The sequence below is a fragment of the Phymastichus coffea genome, unplaced genomic scaffold (assembly GCF_024137745.1).
Source record: "Phymastichus coffea isolate CEN01 unplaced genomic scaffold, Cenicafe_Pcof_1.1 PCOF00069, whole genome shotgun sequence".
Classification (NCBI taxonomy): Eukaryota; Metazoa; Arthropoda; class Insecta; order Hymenoptera; family Eulophidae; genus Phymastichus; species Phymastichus coffea.
The window spans coordinates 342,719-355,623 of record NW_026706880.1 but is presented as its reverse complement, the minus strand read 5'-3'; the positions used below and the strand labels follow the sequence as shown (position 1 = coordinate 355,623).

The following is a 12,905-nucleotide window of genomic DNA, read 5'->3' as shown; positions in this document are numbered from 1 at the left end:
CTGACGTTGCTACGAGCTTCCTTTTCATTGTCATCTCTTGGATTACTGGCTAATTGGTTTCCATTTTATTGAACACCAGATTATCGATCTCCTCGATACACGGATTGTGCGCCTAAGACACTGCTGCTTAGACTTTTTGATGAGCTTTTTAAAGCCGTGTTTTGATGTTTTTCCATTAAAAGCTTTGCTCGTGATGAAACATAATGCTTTTTTTCTCTTCTAGACAATCCACACGGGAAAAAGGGTGTCAGTTTATACCGAATGTTCTATTTATCTACCGTACATTTTGCACATTTTCCGAAATAAACTTTTTTACTGCAGCTTTCTAGTCGGTTTTTTGTGTAGACTAGCCATGAAACAAATTTATATATCTTCGCAGAAAAAGATGGAAAATTATTAACGGTAATTTTATTTTCTCTTGTATTTCTTACGAAAAAGTACTTTTGTTGATCTGATAACAGTGCTCACGTAGGATTATTGCGCTTTTTCTTTGAACGACATTGTTTTAACGTAAAACGCTTCGTCATTTTTCTAAAGGCTACGGTATAATTTCACTTATATCACTCGTGATAACTGTAAAATTGCACGTTTATTTTTAGTGAGTAAGTCAAATAAGCCATTATACGTATTTTATCGATGCTACATAATGAAACATACAACAAATTAAGTTTTTCGCATAACTATCGAAATATAAATTAATATTAATAAAAATAGATTTATTACATTGATACACATAAGTAGATTTATCTATATAAATATTTATATTTACTTGAGGAAAAGAATAGGTTGGATTGAATTTTCTACGATTATAAAATAAAGAAACTCCTAACATTCGTTTAATTTCTCGTAACGAGAAAAATAAATTTATCTAAAATCTCACTTACGTCAAAGAGAAAAATAATTTAATGCTATACACTAATTGTTTAGTTATGTTTATACATCACCTATCCTGAAGACTATATGTATATACACGCGCATAATCATCATAATGATAGCGTGAAAAAAATATATATACTTTTCTTTCGGCACACACACATATCAGTCACAACGCAGTTTGCAATGACTGCAACAAAAACGTTTTGTCTGCAAAATCCTCGTTGAATAAATATGCAGTAAATGCTGCCGCTGTACGTTCATATATTTTTACTTCCGTATATAAATAAAGAATATTGCAATAATGTAAAAACTGTTGTGAAAAAAGCATTTCGTTTGTTATTGACCGTATAACTTTTTTGCGCGACAACGTCGAGAAAGGTTCTCTCCATTCCCTAGCTCAATTCCGCAAGAGAATTAAGAGCGGAAAATCCCTCGCGATAAATCTTGGCCCGTGATCCAACTAAAAAGGGAAAAAATTCACTTAGTTGAGGGACGACGCCGAGCGAGTTTCCTTGTTTCATGACGACAGAATTCTGATAAGGTTATTGCATAGGGACATGCGTGAATTTGCAATTTGTAAAAAATTGCTTGCCACGCCTGAGAGGTACGATACGACGACACTTGATGTTTAAGTGATGAGCTGATCCGACACGTCGGTCGTAGAGAATCTTGAATTCGTTTTTTAATATTGAATGAGCAAGTCACAAGATCTTTAGTTTTCAGATGTTCGATGTAAAAGAAAATTTATAATTAAATACAAATATAATTTCATTAATTATATTATTAAATACGAAACACATAGTAATATAGAAAATTCGCGAAATCGCAATTTTATCAACGTAATTCTATTAGTCAATTTCCACACGAGCGTTGAATGAATTCGGTAAAATATTCATATCGATCGGATATTTAATTACTTTGCGTAATTCACGCCTTGCTGTCTTTTTTCCAGATACGATGTAGCAGAAAGTAATCAGCTTTAACGAGTTTTTGATGAAAGAGTTTAATATGTTAATTTTTAACATACTTTATGCATAATATTTTTACTACTAATCAAATTGAGTGAATTGTTCGATGAGTGCGAATCTCAACTAGAGTATACAACGTCACTGCGAATAATAGTTATACATATTTCAGTGGTAGTTTCAATTAAAATTAATTTATTCAGAATGAATATGATTATAATTTTATTTAATAACTAGTTAGGCTCAATTGTTTGATTGCGAGTCCTAACAGTCTCGAATAATAGGAAGGAAAGGATTATTTTATTGTCAAATCGAGAACGTGTCGCACTCTCTTCGATCAATGTAGAACTAATAATGCTGGTAAGTTACCGACCACCGCCTTGCTGCATAATTATGTGCAGTCTCGACCTTATCTGCACCTGATTATACATTTCGATAGAAACAATTACAATAATTTTTTATTCGAATGGAAGATGATGATTCAAATATGTTATTGGTTGTTTAATAATAATTGTTATGAAGTAAAGACTTATATTGATATTTTTAAAGACGATTTCATTTTGCCTTCGAGTAAAAGCTACACTATTAAAATCAATAAAAAAAAGGTATAGAAAATAAAAAAAAGGTGCAGCAGTATTTAACGATAATTTCAATTATTTTTTGTGAAATTCAGAACTTTATTCTAGTTCACAAGAACGACATTCATTAACCATGACCTAGTTTTTATCCCATTATAGTTCTTAAAAACAATCGTGAAGTGCAATCCCATTATTCTCACAATTGTCACGTAATTTATTTTTCCAAAGAAAAATTGATCGTCCAACACACCAATAAAGTAGCCCGAGGTTCGCCAATGAAATTAATTTATGATGCTCGTAAAGCGATTTCTATGTAAGATTCATCTTTCTAATTTTATGAGTTCAGACTAGTCAGCTACTCCATTATCGCATGCAACTCGTTCTCACGGGTTTCGATCAGCGTTTTACAATAGCTAATTACAAGTAGACGAGTCTTATTCGAAATTACTTTGTAAATAACAAAAATAATTTCCTGTAGATGTACAATAAATTGTACATATTCAACTTTATTTATTTGAATAACAATTAACAATTCGACATCAATATTTGAATTGAATACATCTTGTTTTTCATTTATCAGTTCCAAAATCGCTTACAATGATTTTTTGACATACATTTTTAATAGTTTATCTATTAAAATTGTCGTTTTCATAAATAGTAGCGTCTTTTTTTTCTCAATAAATCTTCTAAATAAGATGAGTCCGACATTTTTTTTCGCAGTATATCATAGAATATAATTTTTTATTTTTGTCAACAAAAAATTTCTCCATTATCATAATTATTTTGGTCTTATAATATACAATATAATATAATTCATGATTGTAAAATTTATCAAATGTTTTATCAAATATCAACATTTCATACCACTCTTTCATTTTTATTATACCGGAATGAAAGTGTAATATTCACCCGCTGCAGTTCAACTTAATAGTCCGTAAAAATGAACACCGATCCTCGCAAAATATTACAGAAAAAGCTTGAGTATGTCTCCGTCGCATCCTCAAAATAAACATCTCGAAGTCCAATTTCCCGTTGCTCGAGCAGTGGAAAAAACATATCTGGAAATCGATTTATGACGAAGATAAAGATTTTTCCTCGTGACGTATGAGATGGATCGCTTATTGTCACTTGCTCGAGAAACGTTTGTCTCGTAAAAGCAAAAGACGAATCTCTCTTTCTCTCGATGTCTTGCAGCAATAGAAGCTCGCGAGTTCCAAAGCTCTTCTTTGTGTGTACTTGTGATTTTCCTTTCATTCCTCTTTCCCTTTTTTCTATACACATCTTCCTCTTTGTCTCCACCGATCTCGCCTTGCATTTATACGATTCTTTTTGTGCGCCTTTACTCACCTAGTGAAAGCTCTCGTCGTTTCCGAAAGGCCTTTTACTGGGTTGCAAAAATAATAAAGCTTTTAGGGATATTAATTGTTAGATAAGGTAAGAAATCAGAGAGGAAAGTTCCTAGAGCCAGCTTTTATAGGTAATTAATTAATTTTCGTGAACTTATTTATAATTGGTTAATAATTCTGTCTGCACGTTTATCAGTACATTTCATAATGTTCGTGAATTATTTTCTAATCATGCTTTGTATAAATTATAGTTGATATCTCAATTCTCTTGGTATAGAAAATTGAAATCGAATGGGCGATAAATGGATGCTTCAGACCCACATCAATCACAAAGTTTTTAGAGAAGATACGACATAACGCCATGCAGCTTCTCTTGAAACTTCTGAAAAATGCAGAACTTATATTCTAGAATGGTGTCTGACTATTTATAAACTGTAATTACATTGAATAAATTTCATGATAAGTAAAAATAAATATTTTATAAAAAATGAATTTTTAAACTTAATTTTTTTTGGTATCGATAAACAAAGATATGAGATCTCAATAATACTGTTGATTTATTAATTCACAAAAAATAAAAATTTTAGAATATAAACAAGTTGATAAGAGTATTTCATTTATTCATATTAATTACATAGTGATTATTTTGGATGAGTTTTAAAATGAATCACAAGGAAAGTAGTTTCACAATAACTGAGAATTATAATAAATTAATAATTGTGATGAATCTTAACGAATTTGACGTACACTGGTTTCGATGGTCTAGCTATAATCCCGAGTATCAATTTAATATCTGAGCTTTTGGTTACTGGTTCTAATTTAAAATTATGTAAAATATGAGCCAGTGTGCTTTTGAGTTCCAACATGGCAAATTTCTGAGCTATAAGCATCATAATAAATGTTAAAAAAATATTTACATAATCTTGAAATGAAATTATTGACAAAAACAATATACCAATACAGTTTCGAGGTCCTGCGCTAAATGGAACGTAGGAGAATGGATGGCGACCTTGTGTATTTTCAGAAATGAAGCGATCAGGATCATATCTCATTGGTTCAGGCCAAAAATTCGGATCTCTGTGTGTATCAACTATGAAGCATCCTATCTCTGTTCCTTTAGGAATGTTATACCCTCCTGTAATTTATAAAGTAAATTGTTAGAATGATGATATTTTTCCTAAATTGGAACATGAATCCAATTTACTTATGCACGCGTCCTCTTCTAACAAGCGTGTAACAGTATGGACAGGTGGAAAAATTCGAAGAGACTCTTTGATGCATCTTTCCAAATAACATAATTCTTGTGTATCCGTGGTTTTTATATTACACTCATTCTTATTTATGATACTTTTAATTTCTGCTCGAACTTTGTCCTGTTATTAAAATAACGGTAATCAGAAAAATCCACATAAATAATAATAAAATCCTACTACTCTTACCTGAATTTCATTATGCTCTGCCAATAAAATTAATGTGAACATTAATGCCATACCAGTTGTTTCGTGTCCCTTAATTACAACGATTACATTTTCTCATTTAATGTGTAAAAAAACAAGTATTTCCATATAAACTCACTGCAAATGTAAAAGTATCCAATTCTTCTCGTATACCTTGTTCGTCAATTAAACCATCTTTATTTGCTTTTATTAACAAATCCAGCATTGCTAATTTTTTCCTTTTACCTAAATACAGAGACAATCTAGTACATAAATTTTTATTGAAGATAACAAAAATATGATGACATATTTGAGAAAAACAGTTTACCGTTATTCATCGACGAATAGTCTGAATCTATTTGGTCGTTGTTTTCTTCAAGATCTGCTAAATATTTGTTTTCAGTATTATCGTGGTATTTTGTTCGTTCTTTCAAGACCTGGAATCAATAGAAAAATAATTTTATTATAAATTAAACAACAAAACTAATTGAAACATTTATCTAAAAAATATAGCAATGGATTAGTATGCATTGTAAAAAGTAATATTTTAACATTAAGAAAATTGACAATTACCTTATTCGTGAATGTATGAAGGGTTTTTACGACCTTTTGTTGTGTTCGGCCAATTTTCATGCAATTTAATATCCAATCAGGAATAAATGGCCTAAAAGACCTGTAATAGTTTGATAAATTGATATTTTGAATGAAAATAAAATATATAAATCACAATGAAATTACCTATAAATAACAATATTTCCAGCTGCAGTAACTGCGTCTCTATACTCTTCAGCATTTGCTTCATTTATATTATCGAGCGCAACACCCATAACTGAATCTATTCGCAAATCATATTATTTTTTTATACACTTAATCGTACGATTAAACTTGCTTATATGAACTTTAAAGTAATATATAATTTCCTTTAAATATTGAATTGTTGAATGAAAAGATATTCAAAAGTGTTGAACGTGTTTTTAAAATTATTATGAAAAAAATGGCACTTACTTACCACAAACAATATTTAGAGTATGATTTGTACATAACTTCATAAGTTCTACCTCATTTGTTTGTTTTTCATTTTTTAAATATTCTACAAATGCTCTTCCACGTTCGTTTATTGTTACGGCATATTTTTTTAAAATATTGAAATGAAAAGCAGGTGTCAAGATTTTTCGCCGGTGATGCCACTTGTTTCCTTAATAATATAATGTTTATTATATATCATTATAAAAACACTATACATCGTAGCGTTACATCAACACATGGTATATACCTGTACTAGTCAACAGGCCGGTTTCCATCCAAGGTCGCATGAACTTGTATGCAAATCCTTTTTCCAGGTGTTTTGTGCCACTAAAAATAAACTAGCAAAAGATATATATAAACAAAAATATTAAATATAATAATTAGGAAATAAAAGTTTTCATTTATAAATCGTGTTCTTTTACCTCTAAGTCATCAGGATGACGTAAAGAAATAAATGGATTTGGACCTAACCAATACCTTGTCATGGGATAATATTGCTTATTTCCATTTCGGAGTACGTTCCACAACTCATCTAGCAACAATAAAATGTAAACAGTAACAAATTCGAAATAATTGTTTTTAATAAAAACTTTATGTTCTTACCTATTGCAACGTTCAGCATCTTCATATTACCAATAATTGGGTACGTTGACGGACCAGGTATTCGGTTTATTAAATCAAAATTTTTTTTATATTTGATATATTTATATATAACAAGGAGTGTCAGCGCGGTTAGAATGAGGATAATTGCGAATATCATAGTAGAAGTGTTCGAAATAAGAGTGCTTGGTTTAACGACTCAAAAAATACTGACGCCTCTTTCGCTGCAGCCAACGATGACGTATATATAATATGGCCGATTAAGACTGTGCTTCATTTAGCACATGAGTAATCGGTTTCTACAATAACATAGAAAACACGCATATACCGAAATCGATAAAATTTATTTTAGTCGTGTACCTCTTTCATAATCATTGTGAGATTAAACTCACATTTCTTTAGGATAATACTGTTATAAGTACTCAAAATACAAAATCCACCTAATTATACTCAGTATAATTTAAATGATTGTTCTTATTTTGAGCAAATGAAGTCATGAAAAGATCTCAGTTTAAGTAACTTTTGACTACTAGTTTGGATGACTAAATTTTTTGAGTAATATTAAATAATATTTGTCAGCATTTCGGACTACACGAATAAATCACAAATTCGCTACTTGAAATTATACAGTAAGTTAAATTAAAGATAGTTACAAAATTAAATACAAAAATTCAATATAGTTCATATGATTTGTAGTTTAATAAAATTTATTAAATAAAGTAAAATTCTGTAACAAAATATTTCAGATTCAAATTTACTTGAGCAATTTCGTTTATTTTTAGACTTACTTTCCAATTACTAATTTGAAAGATAAAATTCATATGTAGAATTATAATCACTCTGACCTCCCTAGTAATTATTTATATCATACAGTCAAAATTTGGTGATATATTATGTTATAACATATGAAAATTAACTACGAAAAGTCATTTTCTAGGTATAATTTATTAATAAAACTCGAAATACAACTACACATATTCGCAAAATAAGCTTATATAACTCAAATTCAGGCTCGAATGAACATTTCTTTTGTATCTTCTAATGGAAAGGCATACTTTCTACCAAAGGATCTCGACTAGAAACTTGACTACATACAAGATATAGATACGTTCTATATCTTTTACTTCAGTATCATCTTTGATGACACAATGGCTCCTGGGAAATATTGGAATTCCCATGGAATCGCAAGCGATAAACGTGGCTTCATACTCTACTACATAGAAACTTACGTTATGAGATTATTATTTGATTTGTTTCTACCTTGAGTAGGTCTGCTTTGTAAAAAAAGCATGGAAAGAAGCTATAGGAAACTAGTATATGATCTGTCTATAAAGTTTAATTTATACAATACTCATACAGCTCAGTTTGCATGCATGTTTTTTCAGAATTTTCATTCGTCATAGGAAATTAAATGAAAATCAAAACAGCTAATTAATAAATTCATCCGCGAATATTATAATTTGAATGAAACGTATTTTAAGTTGTCATATACTGCAACTAAAGAATATAATATGATCCTTTATGATTATTCTTACATTAAATATGTAAAGGATCATTTTCTATCATCTCACGAATGTTTCTGTGCCACAGGGTTAGTTGAGCGGCTGTGAACGGAAGTTTATAGCGACGTGCTCTTTCTTATCTCAGAGGTCGATAACCCTTTCTTCCTTCTGAAAGGCTATGTCACGCGATGATGGCTTCCAGTCCGCGAATTTTCAGGTTATCGGAATCTCCGTAAGGATATTAGGAGTATGCTGCTATGATTATAGTAATAATTCAATGGAGAATTATTCAGTTATGCAATTTCAAGTGTTAAAATGGTAAATTTAGTTCAAGGAGTTTAACGTCATAGGAAAAGGTTTAATGTAATTGAATTCCCTTTTTTACAGCAAAATCACAGTAAAATTGATAATGAAAGATGTTTTAATGCTAATGAAATGACATGCATTAAAAAAAATTTTACGTTCGCTGCAAGCTACGTAGAATAGTTACATCAATATATTACTCTGATAAAAAACAAGAATGGAATTGTAATCATACACTGTCTTTTTGTTTCAGAAAAAGTCCGATAAATCCTAAGTTTCGACTACACCTACGGTGCAGCACGCGATCGCCTCATTGACCGAATTTTTCAACGAGTCCCCATACGGGTATATGCATTTTATCGTTGCGCCACTCTATGCAGCAAACTATGGAGTTAGATTTCGCGATTGATATGAAATATATCGTGAATATTCATCCAACTGACAGCAAAAGTATTGTGAATAAGTTTTATCAACGAATGTATTCAGGATTCATAGGAACATTAAAATCACAAAATATAAGAATATGACATTAGAAAGTTCTTAAAAGACACTGAATATACTATTTAGTAAAGATAACAATTTTAATTATTTGAAAAGTATCAAAAATGAAAATATAAATCTAATTTTGGACAACACGGTTCATAACAATGACATATGTTCCTAAGAAGCATACCTAATCATATATGATCATATATTAATTAACTTATTTACTTATTTATAATTATTAAAAAATCTACTGCTACATTAAGTAACACTGGAAAGGTATATAAAAAGTTTATCTTCTACATAAATGCTATGTAAAAGTACGAATTTAGGTGTCCAACTTATGAAGCACCCTACCATGTATTCTTTGTCTTTAGATAGCTAGCTAAAATATAAGTTTTGTTTTATTTAATTTATTAACTAATCATTATACAAATTTTAATTTATTACCTAAATGATAAACAATTTTCTATCGATATAGGGTCTAGTTGAAATAAAAATTTTTGCATCTATTTCAGCAATGCGTCTGTTGAGGATGGCCGGCGCCTGAGCGCGCGGCGACTGCATGTGGCCCTTGCTCCTTTACTATGGCGCACGGGGACCTCTTGTGCCGGGGAATCCCCAACTGCGACGAAGAAAGCGGCGAAGCGAACACATGCGTAGCATAAGAATAGCGATCACAAGCAAGAGAAAATGTGTTCTGAGCTCGCACTTTCCGTGACTATTCGACACTTTCCCTCCAAGGTTTCGCTTGGCTGACGCGCATGGTTACTACCTAGTACAGCCATGGCCGTACGCTACAGCTCGAGTAACGCAAATGCCGTGCGTTTTTTCGAGGCCGTCTTACCACCAGCAGAGGTCCAGGAGAATACGATTCGGTGATAGCACAAGGACTAACTCAAGATCGTGTGGCGACCTACGAGCGAAGCGGCGGTTCGAAGGAAAAACCAGTCATTGCACAACACCATTGAAGCATCGTGAAGCATCAGTCAGTTTTCTTTTTAACTGAGCGTAAGGAAGCTGCAAGGTTGTACCGCTGAATCTATTTTCAAATGTAATTTATCGAGTTCATAAATTGTTTAATGACAAGGCGTAATATCATTGCGGAAATATACCTTGCTCATTGGACTGAAAATGAATATTTAAGAGAGCTATGCAAAAAGACGTGCTTATCTACAAAATAATAGCCAATGATAATTATAATGAGTTATAACAGCCACAAAGGCGGAAAGAACAGATTCCAAAACTTATTTTCACTTTGATCTCTGAATAATCCACAGGCACAAAAAGGACAACTAATGATAAGTTTCAGTATACGTATTCTATTTACTACGCTAATTTACATTAGGAGTGATCGACGCTGCCTGTCGGTTAAACTAATAACTACTTTATATAATGGTTTGAACCGTTACTATGCTCATTGAATTCCGCTAAAAAAAATAGTCGAATCCAGCCTCGCCGCACCTCTAGAACGCGCAATTAAAATTGTATGTATCGCACGTAAAAAACGAGTCCAAGTGCAGCTCATTCAACCATAGTGACATATATGCATGTTCCGCGAGTTAAAAGCTTCAGCTCTGCTAACTTTAAGGGGAAGTCATCGAGTCCCTCCCATAAGCCAACGGACGCTTCTCGTAATCAGAAATTGACCAGGTCATGGATCATTATAACGGAGGCACTAGAGCGTGAAAGCACATAGCCGCGCCCTGTAAGCTACTAAAGTGAGCGCTCTTCTGTTTTGATTATAGCATTGCGCCGTGCAACCTGATTTGCTCGCTTTTTATGTATTCAAATAAGAAGAGGTGTGTCTACTATATGTTATACTTATGTTTGAGTCAACCATATAAATCTCCTGAAATATTTTATAACTACACGTCATTATAATTTTACATAATTTCTGTAATACCATGTACCATAGTATAACTGTATTCTGCATAATACATTTCAAGCGAGCGAGTTTGCGAAATTTTAACATAAATAACCCACTCTCCATATTCTTAGTCCACTTTTGCTACGGAAAATTAATTGGAATAGGGATGGTTTAGTAATTAATTAATAGAAAGTTTTTGTTATACCGTAACGATTTCAATGATTGCTAATAAAATATGTAATAAAGTAAAAATACTACGTTTTTTAAAATTGTTTTTCCAAAAAAACTCTATAGCAAAATTCTTGTAATTGCCATTACAAATAATGTGCAGTATTACGTTTATCTCCTATACCCATGCCAAAAATCTGTGATGCATCTCACGTGAATATGGTAAATTCAGTTGAAAACTCCGCGATATTCCGTCTTTCACGTATCACCTCTTGGCGTCTATAAGCACATCTTCAGTCTTGGCAAACTAGTTACGATCGATGCGCGCGAGCATACGTTTCATGCGTTTGTGTATACCGTACTTATCGCATAGCAAAATTTTGGATTACTCGCTTCACCTCGAGAGCCATCTGACTACGAGATGATGTATGCTCAGGTGGCAGGAATTCAAGCTCCTACAGTTATATTACTATATACTTTGTGTATATATAGCTAAGACTTTCCAAGTTTTGATTTATTGCTCGTTGTTTGATTAAGGGATAGTTTAGTTTCCATTTTGATGCATCGATGTTATTCTCTAGGAGGCCGAGTTGCTTTTATGAAGTTTAATCTTACCCCATTAAATTAACCTACGTTCAGCTTGTCAGATACTTTATGACATCAACTACGTAAAGATTTATAATCTCTTTTGGGATTGTAAGCTTTTCCTGTTCTAATTTGATTTCAACACGTCATACTTACATTGTCACTGTTCATAGAAAGCTAGAGATCTTAATTGGTTGAAAAATAGGAATTAATAGGTGATTTTCGTGTGATTCGAAAATCGTCAAAAGTAAAATAAAGTTGATCATCGTTGGCCATTTTCAGTTCCAAAAATGTACTTCTTGGAAAAGAATTATACAGGCCAACAAACAAGTTTGCCAACATTTCTAACTTACATATGCAAATTTTATAATTTTTCATTGTCACAGTAGAATTTATAGCTATCCTTACAGCGATTGATCATGCAAATCAATGTTCCCTTATTTTATATGATTCAATATAATCTACAAAGATACATTCATTATTTAGTGAAAAAATTGTTAAATCGAAAAAGCCTCCTCGAGTTCTTGTCAAGGTTCACAGGAAAGTTTCTTTTTTTTTTAATACACTTCCAACTTCTTGAGAGTGTGACAAGGTATAAACGTCAAACGCAACGGGATCAAAACATAGTCGCGTTTTCCCTCGTGGAAATACAACTAGAAATATCACATTCTCATGGGAAATCGCGGCAAACGGGTCTACGTGAAATTTACTGTGCTTATTAAGTTATTGAAGAGTCTTACCAATTAATATTAATTGGTTTCGATATATCACGGGAAACATTATGCACGTGTGTAACTATAATCGCTACATCATTTTGTTTCACTGATGTTACGAAATAATTCCTTCGAATTGTTTATGATTTCAAATTATTTAAATATCTTTCGGAATTGATAGAGTTGGCTAGTCTATTTACTGTACAAGATAAATTGAAGAATCTCGATGAATGTACAAATTATACGTATGTCATTTGATTTTCGTTTAATGAAGCCCATACGATTCTTTTTTTTTAATAACAAATTTTCACCTAGAACTGAAATAGCAATTTGTTTAGCTAATTCTTACGTACGTATAAATAAGAATGATTGCCATTAAGGAATCTGAATGATAGCTAGAAATTATATTCAAGTAAAATAACTAAATTATATTTAACTCTTAGTATTAAAAATC

At 31.7% G+C, this 12,905-nt stretch overlaps 1 protein-coding gene across 1 annotated transcript; it reads right to left on the bottom strand.

Moving 5' to 3' along the window:
* Window positions 1-4,455: 4,455 nt before the first annotated feature.
* LOC131667682 (cytochrome P450 4C1-like) lies at window positions 4,456-6,987 on the bottom strand. The gene is made up of 12 exons (XM_058941277.1): window positions 6,831-6,987; window positions 6,650-6,759; window positions 6,475-6,565; window positions 6,211-6,396; window positions 5,940-6,036; window positions 5,775-5,874; window positions 5,530-5,638; window positions 5,341-5,447; window positions 5,205-5,273; window positions 4,970-5,138; window positions 4,721-4,900; window positions 4,456-4,645 (listed from the first exon to the last, which is right to left on the bottom strand). Exons 1-12 carry the CDS (start codon window positions 6,985-6,987, stop codon window positions 4,476-4,478), a joined length of 1,545 nt encoding a protein of 514 aa, XP_058797260.1. The 3' UTR covers window positions 4,456-4,475.
* Between the last annotated feature and the right edge of the window lie 5,918 nt (window positions 6,988-12,905).